Source organism: Solanum stenotomum, chromosome 7 (assembly GCF_019186545.1).
Source record: "Solanum stenotomum isolate F172 chromosome 7, ASM1918654v1, whole genome shotgun sequence".
Taxonomy (NCBI): domain Eukaryota; kingdom Viridiplantae; phylum Streptophyta; class Magnoliopsida; order Solanales; family Solanaceae; genus Solanum; species Solanum stenotomum.
In genome coordinates this window covers 55,266,266-55,284,598 of record NC_064288.1, presented here as the reverse complement: position 1 = coordinate 55,284,598, position 18,333 = coordinate 55,266,266, and the positions used below count along the sequence as shown (strand labels likewise).

The 18,333-nt window shown below is 32.6% G+C and overlaps 3 protein-coding genes, 1 long non-coding RNA gene and 8 other non-coding genes across 12 annotated transcripts; 11 read left to right on the top strand and 1 right to left on the bottom strand.

The window, feature by feature from the left end:
* Positions 1 to 755: 755 nt before the first annotated feature.
* LOC125871668 (protein ORANGE-LIKE, chloroplastic) lies at positions 756 to 5,327 on the top strand. The gene is made up of 8 exons (XM_049552306.1): positions 756 to 1,019; positions 2,701 to 2,818; positions 2,928 to 3,044; positions 3,560 to 3,646; positions 3,801 to 3,877; positions 4,061 to 4,188; positions 4,347 to 4,480; positions 5,175 to 5,327. The coding sequence occupies exons 1-8, from the start codon at positions 811 to 813 to the stop codon at positions 5,250 to 5,252; spliced, it is 948 nt and encodes a 315-aa protein (XP_049408263.1). The 5' UTR covers positions 756 to 810; the 3' UTR covers positions 5,253 to 5,327.
* Positions 5,328 to 5,773: 446 nt separating this feature from the next.
* On the top strand, positions 5,774 to 5,853 carry TRNAL-UAG (transfer RNA leucine (anticodon UAG)). The gene has a single exon. It is a non-coding gene; the product is annotated as a tRNA-Leu (tRNA).
* A 1,051-nt stretch (positions 5,854 to 6,904) lies between these two features.
* On the top strand, positions 6,905 to 9,517 carry LOC125871435 (40S ribosomal protein S14-2-like). Its single transcript, XM_049552019.1, has 6 exons — positions 6,905 to 7,044; positions 7,182 to 7,301; positions 7,400 to 7,445; positions 7,887 to 7,972; positions 9,018 to 9,147; positions 9,291 to 9,517. Exons 1-6 carry the CDS (start codon positions 7,042 to 7,044, stop codon positions 9,356 to 9,358), a joined length of 453 nt encoding a protein of 150 aa, XP_049407976.1. The 5' UTR covers positions 6,905 to 7,041; the 3' UTR covers positions 9,359 to 9,517.
* Positions 9,518 to 10,472: 955 nt separating this feature from the next.
* Positions 10,473 to 14,056, top strand: LOC125870833 (uncharacterized). Its single transcript, XR_007446948.1, has 2 exons — positions 10,473 to 10,506; positions 13,862 to 14,056. It is a non-coding gene; the product is annotated as an uncharacterized LOC125870833 (long non-coding RNA).
* LOC125871985 (small nucleolar RNA Z266) lies at positions 11,237 to 11,334 on the top strand. Its single transcript, XR_007447098.1, has one exon. It is a non-coding gene; the product is annotated as a small nucleolar RNA Z266 (small nucleolar RNA).
* On the top strand, positions 11,582 to 11,678 carry LOC125871984 (small nucleolar RNA Z266). The gene has a single exon (XR_007447097.1). It is a non-coding gene; the product is annotated as a small nucleolar RNA Z266 (small nucleolar RNA).
* On the top strand, positions 11,954 to 12,050 carry LOC125871981 (small nucleolar RNA Z266). The gene has a single exon (XR_007447095.1). It is a non-coding gene; the product is annotated as a small nucleolar RNA Z266 (small nucleolar RNA).
* LOC125871986 (small nucleolar RNA Z266) lies at positions 12,305 to 12,401 on the top strand. Its single transcript, XR_007447099.1, has one exon. It is a non-coding gene; the product is annotated as a small nucleolar RNA Z266 (small nucleolar RNA).
* Positions 12,610 to 12,706, top strand: LOC125871987 (small nucleolar RNA Z266). The gene has a single exon (XR_007447100.1). It is a non-coding gene; the product is annotated as a small nucleolar RNA Z266 (small nucleolar RNA).
* On the top strand, positions 12,980 to 13,076 carry LOC125871982 (small nucleolar RNA Z266). Its single transcript, XR_007447096.1, has one exon. It is a non-coding gene; the product is annotated as a small nucleolar RNA Z266 (small nucleolar RNA).
* On the top strand, positions 13,337 to 13,431 carry LOC125871980 (small nucleolar RNA Z266). The gene has a single exon (XR_007447094.1). It is a non-coding gene; the product is annotated as a small nucleolar RNA Z266 (small nucleolar RNA).
* Positions 14,057 to 15,289: 1,233 nt separating the features above from the next.
* LOC125870832 (beta-fructofuranosidase, insoluble isoenzyme 1-like) lies at positions 15,290 to 17,893 on the bottom strand. The gene is made up of 6 exons (XM_049551371.1): positions 17,624 to 17,893; positions 17,375 to 17,383; positions 16,265 to 17,283; positions 15,936 to 16,180; positions 15,754 to 15,850; positions 15,290 to 15,668 (listed from the first exon to the last, which is right to left on the bottom strand). The coding sequence occupies exons 1-6, from the start codon at positions 17,814 to 17,816 to the stop codon at positions 15,486 to 15,488; spliced, it is 1,746 nt and encodes a 581-aa protein (XP_049407328.1). The 5' UTR covers positions 17,817 to 17,893; the 3' UTR covers positions 15,290 to 15,485.
* Between the last annotated feature and the right edge of the window lie 440 nt (positions 17,894 to 18,333).

Sequence of the window (18,333 nt, the reverse complement as noted above, 5' to 3'; positions counted from 1 at the left end):
ATATTATTTTTCTATAACTTTTAGAAATAATATGACTTCTTTTTTCTTTTCTTTATTTTCAATGAAATGAACAAATATCTTAGGTTTATTTTAGATGATAGATGTCTTAATTTATTTTTTCTTTCTTAAATTTTGTGTCGAATTAGATAAATTAATGTGAAGCTAATAGTTAAATAAGATATAATAACAACCTTAATCTCAAATATATTGGCATAAACTATTTGAACTACACTTCTTTGGTTAAGCTCAAGATTCGGATCATGAAGTCACGAAACTCATTTCGAAGGTAGACTCAAAACAATCAAAATGAAAAAAACTCAGATCATTTAATTACAATTCATATTGATTAAAATTGACATAATACATAAATAAGACGCTTAACTTGGCTTAACCGACAACTATGTCCTTCAACTTTGAGTATGCACAAGTAGACACTTAAACTTGTATAAGATTAAATAAGTAGACGTTCATGTTCTACATGACATAATACACGTAGGACACAAAATTATCATGTAGGATGAATGTGTTTATTTGTTCAATTTTATACAAGTTTAAGTATCTACTTATGCACAATCAAAGTTAAAGATAATAGTTATCTGCTGACATAAAGTTAAGAGTCATATTTATGTATTATATCGTGTCATTTACCAAATAAATACTCTTAACTACCTAATCTTTAAGAAAGTAACATCCTAAAGCAAGTTGGCTTAGGTGAGCATTTTGAACTATGGCATCATCCATTCCTCTTATAAAAACTTTGATTCTCAGTATAATCCTCCAAAAAAACATATTTTTCTCAAAAGGGTGAAGATGGGTTCTATCTTTTTTTGCTTTCATCCATTAATACATACTTCTAAGCTTGATTCCTCAAAGACCCATGTTTTCTGTAGCTCCTCTTTGAGTTCAACTCCAAAGAACCAATCTTTATTGAAATACACATCAAGAACACAGCTTGTTTGTTCTTCTTCATCTAAAAATGGCTCTGATTCTGTTCAATCATCTGGAGATAACAATACAAGGTTGGGTTTTCAGAATTCTTGATAATTTTCCATTTATTTTAGTGTTATATTTTGATGGTGTGGTGATTATTTGCCCTTAATGATTATTCTTGGTGTGAGTTATTGGATAATTTTTAGTTTGTTGAGTTTGGTAAAGGGGAATTCTTTGGATTTCAGGTAGATTAACCTTCATTTTACTGTATAATATATGACTGTATATGCCTGAAATATTGATATGGAAACTGTAACTTGTGAATTTGGATAGAAGTTTCCTTTATTTGAATTTGGTATTTTTAGTGCTGATTTGCCCTTGATGATTATGTTTGGTTTGAGATATTGGGTAAGTTTTGGTTTGTTGAGTTTGGTAAAGGTGAATTCTTTGGTCTCCTTCTTGGAGGCTCGACAACAAAAACATATCAGTGTAATCCCACAAGTGGAGTCCGAGGAGTGTAGAGTGTATGCACTTCTTACAAACTTGGGAGGTAGAGAGGTTGTTTCCGATAGATCCTTGGCTCAAAAATAGAAATAGCAGGAGTGAAGAAGTCATGGAAAAATACTCCTTTTGACAGTTTAATATGTCCATGTATATAACTGAAAAACTGTATCCATATTTAAAAAGTTTGTAACTTTACTATCTGGTTTCAAAGATTTTTTTTTTCTTTTTTCATGGCTTTGCTTGAAGTTCTGATTGTTAAGGTAAGTGATTGAAAAAAGATCATTACGAAGTAGTTTGCTACATATAGCTTTTCTAGAAGGATGTTTTTTGGGGGACTCGTTACTCGGCTGTATGTGAATTTGGTAGCATAGCCGTCTTTAGTTTGGGTAAATGAAGAGTGTTTATAGGTTGAAGGCCAGCAAAAAAATAGTTACTAACTATGATGAGTTCTCGAAATACTCGACTCATTTGGATTTGAGGCAGATTAATCCTCATTCGACAGTATAGTATGATCATGTATATGGCTGAAATATTGATATGGGAGAACTGTATATATGTTAAGAAGTTTGTAAGTTTAGCATCTGGTTAACATCCTTTTTGGTTCTTACTGGAGATTTGGTCCAGAAATTTTTACCTTTACTGAATGGTATTGTTTTACTCAAGTTGGATAGTTAAGCTTGGTGAGGTGAAGGAGATTATTATGAAGTATTTTTCTACAATGAAGTTCTTTAAAATGATGTTTTTGGACTGATAACTCTGTTTTATGGCTAGTGGAAACTTTTTAGAGTATAGAATGTCTCAAGTCAGGGTCATTGAGTAGGGGTGGTGTAGGTTGAAGGCCAGCGTAAAAATAGTTTCTAACTAGTATGAACTGTCTGCATACTGAACTCGTTTGGATGTTGGGACACACGTAGAGCAGAACGGATACACAAGATTCATATAGCTAAGACCAACTTCTTTAATATTGAGGAGTGGTTTATTGAGTTTATATTGATTGCTATTTTTGGACTCCTAATCTATAAGCTTGCATTTTTTAAGTTAACTAATGTTGGTCCATGTTTGTATGATGATTTCTATATCACTTACGGACCAGTGACCATATGAGATTTTGGTCAGATGCAGTTTCAAGAAGTCCAAGACAACATAAGCTCGTGTTGGACTCATATAAGCTTTGATTGATTGTATATTGCTTGCTGTTTTTGGACTCATAATCTAAAAGCTTGTGTTCTTTTGAAGTTAACTAATGTTGGTCCATGTTTGTTATAGTAATTTCTGCATCATTGAAGGACCGGAGACCGTTCAAGATTTTGGTCAGATGCAGTTTCAAGAAATCCAAGATAACATTAGGAGTAGGCGCAACAAAATCTTCCTCCTTATGGAAGAGGTGAGTTTTCTCAAGTTCTAACATTCTCAAGGGAACTGAAGGAACGACTTATTATTTCCTAAGGATTGTACTCTCAAATAGCTTCTTAAATTTCGGATTAATTTTTCAGGTACGTAGGCTAAGAATACAACAAAGGTTAAAGAACTCTAACGCTAGAGGTGTGACTGGTGAAGATGAAAATGAGATGCCAGATATCCCATCAACGATACCGTTTCTTCCTAACATGGTAATTTGCCGAGTCCTCTAGTAAACAACTGAAGTATACTAGGGATTCAATTGGTTTAGGAGGTTTTATACATCCAGTTAAAAACAAAAATCTCTGTTTCGGGAAAGTCATCTGTTCATGTTTTGGTTTGTCAAAGTATGCTATTTGACAAACATAGCGGATCGGGGATTCAAAGTTTATGAGTTCCTACAACGACCTCAAGTTAATATACAATAATAACTGCGTTCACAGTCAAAGGTTTGCTATAATTAGCAGCCTTTCTTACTTTGGAAGGAGACATGTTTTTAGCTAGCTTAGCATTGAGAACAAATAGATGTAAATCTTGGCAAGCATCGTCACTGCTGCAACACTTTTGAGTTGAGATATCTGGAAGCTTGCCTAATTGACTTAAATATATGAAACGGACATATTCTGTTTTGTTTGTCAATTGGCATTTTGTGAAACTTATCCTTTAACTTAGTTTCTTCAAGTTTACTCCTTTAGAAGTAACTTGGTGCATTTTTTGTTTGTATCAGACTCCAAAGACACTGAAGCAGCTTTATCTAACAAGCTTTTCATTTATAGCTGGGATCATGGTCTTCGGTGGATTACTTGCACCGATAGTAAGCTCATAAACTCAATTCTTTCCTCGCACCTTTCCTTATCCTTATTCTGGTTCTGAATTATGCATAACGGAACTATGACGTGATTTATTTGTGTATTATTGACTATTGAGTTACGAAGCCTTTGGACTACTGTAACTCTTTGACATTGCAGCTTGAGCTGAAATTAGGTTTAGGAGGCACCTCATACGAAGATTTCATACGGAACGTGCATTTGCCTATGCAATTGAGGTACGTAGACTGCAACCTGAACTACATTTCAGATATAGAAAAGGTTGCTCAATTTTTCCTTACGTACTTCGTTGAATTGTACAAAGTTGTTCACTGCATTGATCAAAAGGAGGATAACAAAAGATAAAAGACCACTTACATCGTCAGACTTTGAGAATCGACTTCTTTTTCTCTTCTTCTCAGCCAGGTCGACCCCATAGTGGCGTCCTTTTCAGGTGGGGCAGTGGGAGTCATCTCAGCCCTCATGCTAATAGAAGCTAACAATGTAGTCCAACAAGAGAAGAAAAAGTGCAAATATTGCTATGGAAGTGGTATGTCCATGTGAAACTTATTACATATTGCACAATGTCTACACTATTGAACTCTTGAGTAATAGTTGATAACTTTTTTGATTATTTGAGTTCATGGTACTAGATTAATCGTCAAACGTGACGATTATCTCATTTCATGGTCATTTGATTTGATGTAGGGTACTTGGCATGTGCACGCTGTTCAGCAAGCGGTAAATGCCTTTATACTGAACCGATTTCAGTGAATGGTTCTTATCAATCGTTGCGTGCACCAACTCTTAAAAGATGTGCAAATTGCTCCGGGACGGGAAAGGTATGAAACATGATCATCTCCTAACTTCATGCACTTAACAGTCATTTTATATCAGTCCAAAAGTAGTAATTATTCTGTTACATCATAAACTTATTCTTCATATCATCCAAGCTTACTCTACAAGAAAAAACAATATTTGTGTTGTCGCAATTCGTCCAATATTCGAGCATCACCAAAATGAGGCCGTTCCCTGTAGTTAGAATAAAATCCTCAACAACTACCTTCTTTTTATTCATTTATCTTATGACCGTGGTGTCCGGGCCAACTTTGGTGCACCTTGTGACTAATTCCACGGGATACCAACCACCTCTCACCAACAACAGATACCAGGTAACTCTATCTATCAAAGCTGGAAAGAATCACCTAGTGTTTTCGTCTCTGCTGGGATTCGACCTAAGTTCCCAACTACTTCATTGACCACTAGGCCACAACCTCGGGTGCCTCAACAACCACCTTCATTAAACCCTTTCTTCCTATCCTCGCTAGTTGCTACCTATGAAACGAGTTCCTCCTTCATTCACAAAAGAGCAATTGATAGATACATGTCACAATTTCGTTACATATCTTTCCGTAGTAAATATTCAGTCACAAATCCGCGCATGCATCTCTCATTACATGTTACGACAACTTTCGCTTAACGTATATGTATATATGCTAATGGTTTTTGTTTCATATTATGATATTTTTTGTCTAGGTAATGTGTCCTACATGTTTGTGCACTGGAATGGTGATGGCAAGTGAACATGACCTTCGAATAGATCCATTTGATTAGAACAAATTTTCATTTTGTAACTTATATTCATACAAAAAATAATTGGTCATTTTGCTTTGTTATAAGCATAGTTATATATAGTATATCCTTGTTAAGGCCAGACCCTTTGGTTATGAAGATAATAACTCCTTATCTATCTAACAATGACGGAGTTAGAAATTTCGTTAAGTGTATGTGTCGAAGATTTATATATATGTATGAAAAAGAATTTTCGACCTATATACTTCGTACAATTTTCTATATACATAGTATAATTTTTTGACGAAGGGTGTTCGTTTGGCCACCTTAGGTATATGTGGCTACGCCATTGTTCATCTTTTTATGAGTAACTAATAACACCATGTATTACACCTTTCAAACATGTTATAGTCGGCTATATGTATTCTTATTTCTTCGTTTAATCTCGACTCATGTCATTATTATTGTTGGATTTTTTAAGAATTATGATTAGTGCAGAAGTCGAAAACAATATGTTAAGAGTAATTAAATTATCAATATATTATTCATATTAATGCACATAAGACAGTTTGGCCGAGTGGTCTAAGGCGCCAGATTTAGGCTCTGGTCCGAAAGGGCGTGGGTTCAAATCCCACAGCTGTCAATAATTTTTTCCCCGTTTTAAAACTTAATTTCTAATCTTGTTTTTCTTCTATACTATTTACTATAACTTTTTAAACAAATATATTAGGTGATTTTTTTTTATTTGTCTAAGTTTTGATAGACAGTATAACTCAATATTTATATTTATAAGAGATAGTAAATATATCACAAAAATAGTTGAGATGCACACAAACTTGTCTGAACGCTATAATAATTTTAGGCGAAAAAAGAAAGTGAGAGGAAGCAAAAATTGTCTCAAAGCACCACAATCTTTACTATATATGTTAAAGTAAAGATTTAACAGACATATTTCTATATATATATTTGAGAATAATTTAACATAACATTTTTAATTTCTCTCAACTTTTATAGTCATACACATATAGTGATATGTTTAAGATCATATATTTTAACAAGATTATAATACAAAAATGGTACTCTAATATATTATAAATCAAAAGCCTAGTTTATTTCTTAGATTTTATGTTATTCAAACTATGTTACATAAATTATAATAGAAAAAGTATATTTAACAAATTAAATAGCAAGTTTAGTTTCTTTTTACGTAATAACAAAAAACAAGACAAATTATTCACACTAAATTTATTCCCATACCTTAATGTTTATTTACAATGACTCAATTCATACAAATTTTTCATGATTGAAAAATGAGAATGTTTATCAATCAATTATAATTTAATAATCAGTACGTATATACACAAAAATATGTGTCGTGTACTCATTAATTTGAAACAAGCTCTGAGTGTGAAAAAATTATATTTTAAGTTACAGAAGGAAGATGACCAAAGCTTAGGTATTGGTGATCTATTTGAAATTCGATACTTGTACCCGATCGGAGGAAACCATCAAGGGGTTTATTTATTGAGCTTATTACCGATTAGAGTAATACCGATGAGAGTAAAAATAATCGATTAGTATAACGGAGGATAAAACTTACCAATAAAACAATAAGAGGGGTAGGAATAAACTTTCACTCAAACTAGAGGGGCCACTTATAGTCAAAGCAGAACAATAGGGGTAATTATCGATATTATCAGAAGAAAACTCATCCCCAAACCCTAATATATAATCAGCGGCAGCCATTTTTGTAAGCTTCCACTGCAAATTAGGGTTTCTTCAAGCTGCTAAGTATCTCTGAACTTTCTCACTACCAAGCTCAGCCGGAACCATGGTACTATTTCTCTTGCTGAAATTTCCATTTCATTACTGAAGATTCGAAGTTATTTGCTGTTTATGTCGATTATATTTAGTTTGGTTCGAAAATTTCAATTGAATAGTTGTATGTTGGATGAAATTTTTTGTTTGTAGTCGAGGAGAAAGACCAGGGAGCCTAAGGAAGAGACTGTTACACTTGGACCAGCAACGAGGGAAGGTGAATTGGTGTTCGGTGTTGCACACATTTTTGCATCGTTCAATGATACATTCATTGTGAGTGAGTTATGGTTTTTGAAAATTGGATGTAGAAATGTAGAATTGGCTTTGTGATTTGGATGTTTTACTGAATCTTAGTTTATGTATGAATGCAGCACGTTACTGATTTGTCTGGAAGAGAAACTATGGTTCGCATTACTGGTATGCGTTATAGTAACAATAGTTTTATACTTTTGAGTTTTGAGTGTATCATTAGTGTCGTTGTAGTTGCTGATTAGCTGGTAGTGGTATAATTGTTGCTTTCGATGCGAACATTGGTTATGTATGTATGAATGTAGATGAGTTTCTTCCAGGATCTAGCATCCTGTTGTTATTTTCCCTATTTGCTAGGCATTCATCTTTTTTCAGCATAGGTGAATGTTAGTGCTAGAAAATGTGAAGTATCTCTAGTGTTTAGAGAACCTTTAATATGTCCTAGACAACAGATTATTAGCATTGGAATGAAATGGTTCTAGGTGGAGGAAAATGGATATAGAGGTTTCTTGTAGAACTCTATTTAGTGTGGAGGTTAGTCATAGTTGTTGATGTAGTATTGGTATGGCGAAGGCTTTCATCTCAATTTGTTATACATCATGGTTGCAGGTGGAATGAAGGTGAAGGCTGACAGAGATGAGTCTTCTCCATATGCTGCTATGCTTGCAGCTCAGGATGTGTCACAGCGATGCAAGGTAGTGTCTTGTTTGGTTTCTGATAAAGTCTATTTCTTTAATTCTACTTAACTGTTAGTTAAACTCATCAGATATAAAGTTGGTCTAGTTCAGGTCTATATCAATATAAACCATTTATATACGAACGAAGAAAATGAGGACTTTTTGCCTAGATGGTACTTGCTGATTTACAGAGATTAATATTTAGATTTTATTTGTGAAAAAAGTCTCATTATACTAATTCCACTGCATATTGATGTAATTTTAGTTATCTTGGATGTTGCATTCCATGTTGGTGCAGGTATTGATGTTTCCTTTCCTGCATTGACCAGTAATATTGGTGCCAAATTAGATAGCTCTTCTTTAAGTGTAGAGTGTTGCTTTGAAGACAAAATTTAGCAGTTACGAAATTTAAGACCTTTTGGATCTTCTGATGCCTCCCTTCTAGTCGAAGATTTTTCTGAATGTGTGCTAAAGCTACTAATTTCTGTTGACTAGACATTCGAAGATCTTATAATGTACATGATGGCCTTTACTCATCTCTGTTTCTTGCTAGGATGTAGATGATTCGTAAGATTGTTTTTGGGTTTCATATGCCTGATGCATCTCACTTTTGCTTAACGATAACAAATTTGTGTGTATAATTGATTGGAATATATGTTATTCCATTGAACATATTTGTAGAAACCCGTAGATTTTATGTCACCGGTTTGGATCTATTAGGCTTTGTTCTAGAAGATTCCATTCTGAAGTGATGTGTGCACCTTCAATTTTCACACACTTCTACCACTAACAATTACATAATTGCTGGTAGTGCATGAACTATGGAAAATATGTTTACTTCAGATTCTATTTAAGCGTCAAGGTTTTTGAATGGCGGTCAGAAGTATTGTAAATGGATTCCATGCTATGCCATTTATTTGGAGTCTTAATATAGCTACACTATGTTTATTCAAGACTGAAGCTCTCGGATCCTTCCATCTTTATCCCTTTGGTCTGATTTCACTAGGTCTCGTCATCTCTTGTTAATCTTTTAAAATATTATTTATTAACTTTTGATTTACAGGAACTTGGAATTAATGCTCTTCACATTAAGCTCCGAGCTACAGGAGGCAACAAGACCAAGACTCCTGGTCCTGGTGCCCAGTCTGCTCTTAGAGCTTTGGCTCGTTCTGGCATGAAAATTGGACGTATAGGTACAAATATTTGTTGCAATACTACTAATAAAAAAAAGATAATTGTCTGTTGCATTAGTATTGTATTATGCTCTGTAAATGCTGTTGTATCATTGTTATGTTATGTCATTTCTTCTAAGTAATTCTTCCTATATATTTTGCAGAGGATGTTACTCCAATTCCTACCGATAGTACTCGCAGAAAGGGTGGTAGAAGGGGAAGGAGGCTGTGAAAACTGTTTCTTTTCTGCAGCATGTTGCAAGTTGGAGGAAATATTGCTGTCGAAAATGCAGCTTTCGATATCTATTTACATTTGATTTCTGAACACTCTGTAGTTGAGCACTTTTGGTTTCGAAACCACCTTCATTTTGAGTTGGTCAGCTTTTCGAGATAGTGAAATTCTCTTAAATTTGGTTTATGTAGGCTGTTTGTTGGATAAATTTTATACTGTTTTGGTTTATCTTACAAGTCTGTTCTGTTAAAAAGCTTTATTTCATCAAGTGCTTTTAAAAGGTGCATGATTCTTCAAAAAGAAACTGAAAGCGTGGTTACTGATATAATGTTATGTAACTTAAATCACAAATTGAATGATTACTTTCGTTTATGCAAGAAATGAAATTTCATTATGGTTATACTTGTTAGGAGGAAGTGATTAAATAACTATTTTAAGACTTGATTAGAATAGTTGAAATTTTTAATCTAATTTGAGGTTTAAAGTTCGGCATTTAAAAAGCTGACTTCAAACTTGTGATATTAGCGTTGTAAAGAGTCTAACTTTATATACTTCATATGTGGCTAATCTATATACTTCAGTGGGATCATTTTATTCTGTATTAGGCAATTATGTGATTATTTTATTTCACTACTTATATTTTAGTGTACCCAATTAAACGATCCTTTCCATCATAATATGAGATAGTAATCAGACAATTTTACTACAAATAATGAAATAAAATAATCTAGAGATAAACTGATATTTCAAATTACACATGAAATAAAGCTAATCCCATATTTTGTACTTGCATGGTTATCCTTATCCCATATACCAAGTGATCCTAAAATAATTTTTAAAACATGATACGTTTTAAATAAAAATGTACCTTTTAATATCAAATTCGAAAATTAGAAAGTCCTATTAAGACTAATAAAAACAACTCTCAACTACATTAGTACTTTTTTTTGCAACAAATGAATCTTCAATTTGGGCCTATACATACCTATTCGGCCCAACCAACTTCATCCTCCAGGACATAGCAATATTCAGGTCCATTTACTCTTTGGCCCATTAATCCTCTGCTAAAACCCTAATTGCCGAGTCTATAAATCTCTATTTTTCACTTCAACAATTTGGGGATCAATCCCCAATGTAGCTGAATCATTGTGAGTTTCTTCTCTATTGCTTTTTGGATTGAATTTCTTCTTGTTATGGTGTTTTCCTCTTCTGATTTCATGTTTTAACGGGTTTATAACTGAAACCTCTTATGCAATTTAGTTTGCTACAGTGGAAGTTATAATACCCTATAATTATTTGCCATTCTCAACTTAGTCAGCTGTGTTTTTTCTGTTGCAGTTGATTATCGTGACTGGTAAATTTCAAACTTTGCTTAAAAAACAAAAAAAAAACGAAATTTTGATATGATTGACCAAAATGCTGTTGGGTATGTATTGATTTCTCTAAAAGATGTGATTTTTGGATTATGTTACAACGTTTTTGGAAGATTGGAGCTATATAGCGAAGTCTATCTCTTTTGGAATAGATTTGATTGTGTATAGATTAATTTGATTTGTTCTGCGCCGCCCTTAAGATCGCCTTCCATTATGCTCCATGGAAGCGTTTTGAGTCATAGCTGCGCTATAGTAATTGTATATTTACATACTCTTTTGTATGTACAATTGTATATATGAAGGGTGTGTAATATGCTGGAGATTCTCTTTAGGGTTTTCCTTTAGTGAGTCTCCTCTTGCCTTGCCTAATTTTATGAGTCATATCCCTTTTTTTGGTTCTGTTTTTCCCAATTGGGATTATAGAACCAAATATACTTTTGAATGGCTCTAGTTGAGGTGGGGCTACATTATGTTGTAATTTTTGTTTTATTAAATTTGCTTGTTCTTTTGGCAAGAGTGATGAAAACAAAATTAGATGTGTGAGAGGTGAATTCCTCTATGAGCTCAATCATCGAGGCTTATTGATATTCTGACTTGCCTATATGAAGTACTTTCCATTTCAATATAGGAATTCTAGTGTGACGTTTTGAAGTTTGTTGTCTCAAATTAGTTTATACAATTTGTTTGGTTGCAAATGTTTGTCACTATGGTTAAAATGGAATGTTCTAGTTGATTTGTTTTGGAATTTTGAAGTGTCATGGTATTATGGAAACAAATACACCTTGAATAGCTCTTGTTAAGGCAGTGTGTAGATTATATTGCAAGCAGGTTTTTTAAGTAAATTTATTTATTATGGCAAGAATGATTGGAAACAATTAGATGTGCGAGGGGTGAATTCCTCTATGAGCTGAAACATCGAGGCTTATTGATATTCTGACTTGCCTTTATGAAGTACTTTCTATTTTAATTTCGGACTTCCTATTTTAATAATGTAATGCAGATTTTTGAAGCTCATGGCCTCAAATTAGCTTAAATCATTTGTGTTGTTCTAAATGTTTGTCTAAGGTTATAATAATTGAATGCTCTAGTTGAGTTGATTTATGATTTAGGAATGATCGATATTTTGGCATTGCAGAACTGAAGACGGTTTGAATAGCTCTTGTTGAGGTGTGGTGTTACATTATATTTCAAGCAAGTTTTTTTTTAGTAATTGCTTTGTTTGTTATGGCAAGAATGATTGGAAACAATTAGATGTGCGAGGGGTGAATTCCTCTTTGAGCTCAAACATCGAGGCATATTGATATTCTGACTTGTCTTTAAGAACTATTTTCATTTCAATTTAGGAAAAAAAGAAGTCCTTTGAACTTTTGTTCATAAAAGTCAGATATGAATTTAAATTGTTTTGAAATGAGAAAGGTGCCATCTTATATGATTATTGTGCCAATTTTGGGCTTATGCTCCTTGTTTCTATCTTAATCATATGAGATTATATAATCCTATTGGTTTCTGTAGAGCTTTTGTTGTTGTGGTGTGTACATTATCTTTTTAGCTCTATTATTAAATTTGTTGTTTGTTATGTCAAGAATGATGAAAAACAATTAGATGTGCGAGTGGTGAATTCCTCTGTGAGCTCTACCATCGAGGCTTATTGATATTCTGACTTGCCTTAATGTAGTACTTTCCATTTGTTGTTCTAAGACAAATTTTCAGTTGTAGAAACTTGTGGTCTTAATTATGCATTTGTGTGTTTGAAAAATTTGTCACAAAGTTAAAAATGTAAGGTGCCATCTTTTTGTTCAAACAAATAGATGCTTTGAATCCCCCTAATTGAGATGTGGTTTACATTATATTTCTACATTTATTCATAACATTACTTTGCTATGGCAAGAATGATGATAAACTATTAGATGTGCGAGTGGTGTATACCTCTATGAGCTCAATCATCGAGGCTTATTGATATTCTGACTTGCCTTCTTAAAGTACTTATCATTTTAATCAATAGGAATATATTGAACTTTTGAAATTTGTGATCTCCAAATTTGCTTCATTATAGAATTTGTAAAGATTTGTCAAATTGTTTATGTTAGATTGGTTTCTTATTTAGTCCTTGTTTCAAGTTACATATCAGGATATAGTATATACTTTTTGTGGGGTCACATCCCTTGTAGGTTCTACCTTTTTCTTATGGAATTACAGAACCAAAGCCACTTTAAGTGACTCTAGTTGAGGTGTCTATATTTACCCTTTGTTATGGCAAGCATGATGAAAAACAATTAGATGTGCGAGGGGTGAATTCCTCTATGAGCTCAATCATCGAGGCTTATTGATATTCTGACTTGCCTTTGTGATTTACTCTTTTATGTTTTTGATTTACATGGTATAGATTTATCCCTTTAATGTGTTTGAACCTAGCTATGACTATAAAAGCTTATTATTAGCAGTACTAACAGAAATTTGAGAATTTCAATGTAAATTATTATCAAATATATAATTTGGTTGTTCTTTTGACATTGTGTATTCATAATGTATTTGTTTCCACTCTTTCCTTCTCCCTGGGGTATTGTGTGTGTGTAGGTGATGTACTTGTACACTTTGGCAATTCAATTTATGGCAAGAATGATGAGTCTATTAGATGTGCCAGGGGTGTATTCCCAGTGAGCTAAAACTTCTGAGGCTTATTGATATTCTGACTTGCCAACTCAATTCAAGAGCCTTTGTTTCCACATCATCTTACTTCTTTGTTCCGACACACATCCGATGCAACATGTTTAGTTTGTCTGAGCAACAAATCAGTTTTTTGTGTCCATTCATCACAAAGTTGATTTCTTTTTTTCTTTTGTTCTGCTTCTTTATGTTTCAAAGTTTCATTTCCAGCTTGTCAATGGTAAGGAGGAGGAAATTACTATATGCAAGAGTCAGCAAATGACTCTATGAGCTCCAATATTTATGCTAATGTATTCTGACTTACCAAACTTGTTCCAATTTTATTTCCTTTCTTTTCTTTCATTTTTTTTTTCAATTTGTTTGCTTTCTTGATCTCAAATTGTAGATGCTCAATTCCTGTTACTTAGTTAATCATGTTTTGTATATTTACTAAACTCATTCATTCAGTTTTGACCATGTTTTGTAGCTTTTACCACTTTCCAGAATCGCTGTTTGCCCATCGTTCTTCTTCTACTGTATCATGAAACATTTGGAGTACTCCACAGTTCAAGTCTTGGTCAGCTAAGCTAGTCGACATGGCTATCAAGTATAACTCATAACAATCTATCTTCTTGACGTTCTTACATGACCTTGGTGACTCAATGATGTTAAGAGGTTTGACTGGTTGAATGACATGTATAACACTATTTGTACTTACCTTTGTTGAATACAATTTATCAAATAAAAATTTGGTTCATTTGAGCTTGTTATTGTTAATACAATTTATTTTAGTTTGATCCCCACTTGAATCTGTTACAAATTGTGTTTCATCTTTTAGTAAACTCAAATGCAATGATGAGTCAATTTTTATTCATAAATTTAACCCATTCTCATGGTCTATGTTATTGAGAAAGTGCTTTGACAATATTTTGGATTATAACTATGATGCCCTATGATAAGGCACTATTTTGAGGAAGGGTGTGGTTTGGAATCTTACTTTCCTTGGCCATACAGAGATCATGGTCATTGTATCAATTAGACGTGAAAAATGCCTTCTTGCATGGGGACTCTTGGCATCGATAATTCTTTATGATTTTATAACAAATCAATTGAAGCGTAATGATCATATATGTTACTATTCACATCGCGTTTTCATCCTTTGAAATGTAGTTGAAATATATGATGGAAGTTGATGTTACCAAATATTGAACTGTATATACATTCTATTATAGAAAAAGTAAGATGCGAAGTGTTGAAAATTTACTTTTATCAACAAGTTACTTTGCAATTCTTTAATCAATTGAGTCTTGGTTAAGATATAAGAGAGAAATTTACCATATCTTAACTCGATTAGTTTGATCATGTGACAGAGTTTGAATTGATACGTGAGAGTTTGAATCTTTACAACCTTAATTCAAGGACAAGGGGATTGTGATCCGTCCATAATATGAGATGCCAACAATTGAACGATTGGTTACATTTTAATTTGGCTCTCGAAAAACGAAAGATGAAAAATACGTTGATTATCCCAGAAAATACCCAATGCATCATATTATTATATGAAACTATTGAGAGAGTTTCAGATAAGTTTTAACCAATTATTCCCTTTCATTGAAAAACTTTTTGTTATTAGTTGACATTTTTGTTGCTATAAAAATATTAAGAATAAAATAATAGATTTAAATTTAATTATTTTCAAACATTGAAAGGTATAATACAATTGTTTTTGTTCGTATTTTTGTTTTAGCATCTTAAATTGCTTTAAGAGTTAAGTTTCTGTATTGGCTTTTTTATGAACTTATTTTGCGATTCTCTTTAATAATAGAGTTTCCACCATAAACATTTACTTCATTCTTCATATCTAAATAAGATAAATATGCGATTGAACAAAACAATAAAAGAACAATTATTTTGAAAGCAAAAACATAGCATTATTCTTATAAATTGAAAATAGAGGATAAATCTATATACATTATTTTTTTGACTCAAGGGATATCTATCTAGTTTGATAAACAAAAATAGAGTTGAAATATCAAAATAACAAACTCTTATGTCCATCAAAATCTCATATTTCCCCCCTTTTCCATAGTTCCTTTCTCCTAATTCCTTTTTTAATATTGTATCTTAGCTTTGCCCATACTCCACGCATCCAAAGTCTCAATTGTGATTGGCTCAGTTCCGTTGTTGAACGCAAATAAATGTGCCTTCTCATTAATCGCCAATGTTGGATAAACCCTCGATGTTATACATGTCTTTCCACCAGCACCAAAACTTTCTATAACTGAATTATCAATCTACAAAAAAGAGTTTCAATAGTCAGAATTGTTTTCGTTTTGGAATGTGAGATAGATTTTTGATTAACGATGAAAGAAAAATTACCAAGCTTCTGAGTGACAATTTCTTGTCTGCCAAATCAACATCCACAAATCCAGCAAATGAAACTTTGTACATTGTTTCATTGAACTTAAGAGTTGACCTATCAAACATAAACAAAAGATTTGTCAATTTCTCAAATATAATACTATCGAAAACATTGCCAACAAGTCAAATTCAATATATACCTTTTAGCGTCAGAACACAAAAGAACCTTGTAATTTTGTTGTGCTTTGAAAACTCGGAAGAAAACAGGTGTGTTTTCTTCTAAGTTTTCAGTAGCCAATGTAGCAAGACCAAATGGCCCAAGCCCACCTTGAACATCTGCACCCTTGAGTCCACAAACATCTTGTGCATACATATCAGTCCAACTAGAATCAAATGACTCTGCTTTATCCAAACTTGCAAAAGAGAATGTCACTTCAACATCTGCCTGTCATATTTTTCATAAATTTTGAACATTATTAAATAATAATAATAATAATAAATAAATTTTTTTAAAAAAGTTTATATATACCTGTGCAGGTGTGATCCCTGTAATTTCAACCTTTTCACCATTGTTCAACTTTTTGTTACTCAATTGAACCTTTTGGGTTCTTAGGGTTTCTAATTCTTCAACAGGCCATTGAATCAATTGTTTACCACTTGGGTCAAGCCATACTTTACGTGGGATCAATTGAATTCCAGCCCATCCTTTCGCATTATCATCTTCAGGGAATATATCTGATTCATTAGACCAACCCCAAATAACCCTTCGGTTTTTGCTAGTATCATAGAAAGTCTTTGATGCATAGAAATTACCATAATCGAATCTCAATCCTTTCCAACTATCAATAGAACCAACATCTGGAACATACCTATCTTTTTTTGTATCGTACTTACCAAGAGTATAGTATTCAAATCGAGTAAGATCCATACTATTCTTAAGCACATATTTATATTCTTCACCATATTGATCTATCCCATTAGTTCCTTTCAATGCAACAGGGAAAAAATCAGGACATTCCCAATTTCCAGTACCATTAGTTGAGTGAAGTGGGTGTTTAGCCTTAACCCATTTCATGAAATCTTTGCTTCTATACATTATTGCTAAACCCCTACTATGTTTTCTCAAACTTCCCATCACAATTCTCCAATGTCCATCTTTACCCATCCATGCAGTTGTTGGATCACGAAATTTGGTCTTGTTGATACTATCATCAGCTACAATCAATGGATTGTTATCAGGCTTGATCCATTCACGGAGATATGGATCAGATAAGTTAGCTGGAATCGCGTAATTTTGAACTTGAGTTTGGTTGGCATCTGTTATTCCAGTGTACAAGATAACAGGCTTGTTACCAGGTAGAATAGTTGCAGACCCAGACCACGTACCGAATTGATCAAATGGTTTAGATGGGTAAATTGCGGGTTCTAAATTGATCCAATTGATTAAGTCCTTTGAAACTGAATGAGCCCAAACAATGTTGCCCCATACTGACCCGTTTGGGTTGTATTGGTAGAATAGATGGTAAACTCCATTGAAATACATTGGTGCTGTTCAAAATATGAAAAACAATAAACATAATAAGCAAAATTATATAATAAAAATAAAATAAAGTTAAAAAATATAATTTATTTGACTTACCATTGGGATCTATTGTATGTTTTGAAGGAATCAAGAGAGATCATAAAAAAAAAAAATGATTAGTAAAGATTAAATAATATGAAAAAACAGAAAAAAATCGTACTAATACATGTCATGTCATGCCATGCATCTATTGAGATATTAACATAACGATTATTTATTAGTGACAAATCCAAATTAAACACATGTTCGACAAAAATTTTTTTATTTTTTTGACACATATAAAGAAGAAAAAACGCGTAAACATACCATTGATCCAATGTTTTTCTGGCTGAAAATGGTAACCAGTTCTATGAACAGTTTGAACATTTACAGCATTTTGAGATTGCAAGTGAATAAAAACTTTGTGAGAAGCAAAAACAACATTATTGGATAATAAAACTATAAAAAAGCAAACTAAGATAACTGGCAAAGCCCAACGAGAATTAGATGAATAATCCATAGTTTTTTTTTTCAATAATTGGGCTTTGACAGATAGTGGTAATTAATCTAAATAATTTTTTTTTATATTTTTTTTTTTTGGATAGGGAGAAAGAAACTTGGGAATGAAGAATAAATGAAAATTATGAAGAGTATTTATAGTGAAAAAAATGGGTAGAATTTGTTTTTGAGTGAAAGACGGAGAGTTAATTTAGGATTTTTTTTAAAAATAAATTAAATGGATTGGATGATTATTTTTTATTTGTTTGGATAATATTTATCTAAAATTTTGGATAATTTGTTGGTTATTGTTACATTTCATGAGTCTGTTTTACTATTTTTTTTTTGTTAGAACAAGTCTTTTGCCATTTAATTTGCTATTCTGTTCTTTAATGTTTTGACTTTTGAGTGTGTTAAAAAAAAGGAATTCGAAAAATAATGCAAAATTTGAGATTTTTCAATTCACAAAAATAAGATAAATGGGTAAATTTGTCTTTAAAAAAGATGAAAAAGAAAAGAAGTCATGATCACAAATAATG

Excerpts from the sequence above, each read along its gene's own strand:
- LOC125871668 (XM_049552306.1), top strand. The coding sequence starts at position 811 with ATGGGTTCTATCTTTTTTTGCTTTCATCCATTAATACATACTTCTAAG. Across the intron at positions 3,878-4,060 it reads CATTTGCCTATGCAATTGAG|CCAGGTCGACCCCATAGTGG; the intron begins GTACGTAGACTG and ends TCTTCTTCTCAG. Across the intron at positions 4,189-4,346 it reads CAAATATTGCTATGGAAGTG|GGTACTTGGCATGTGCACGC; the intron begins GTATGTCCATGT and ends GATTTGATGTAG.
- LOC125871435 (XM_049552019.1), top strand. Across the intron at positions 7,302-7,399 it reads CGTTCAATGATACATTCATT|CACGTTACTGATTTGTCTGG; the intron begins GTGAGTGAGTTA and ends GTATGAATGCAG. Across the intron at positions 7,446-7,886 it reads AACTATGGTTCGCATTACTG|GTGGAATGAAGGTGAAGGCT; the intron begins GTATGCGTTATA and ends TCATGGTTGCAG.
- LOC125870832 (XM_049551371.1), bottom strand. The coding sequence starts at position 17,816 with ATGGATTATTCATCTAATTCTCGTTGGGCTTTGCCAGTTATCTTAGTT. Across the intron at positions 16,181-16,264 it reads CAGGGATCACACCTGCACAG|GCAGATGTTGAAGTGACATT; the intron begins GTATATATAAAC and ends AAAATATGACAG. Across the intron at positions 15,851-15,935 it reads TTGTGTTCTGACGCTAAAAG|GTCAACTCTTAAGTTCAATG; the intron begins GTATATATTGAA and ends TATGTTTGATAG.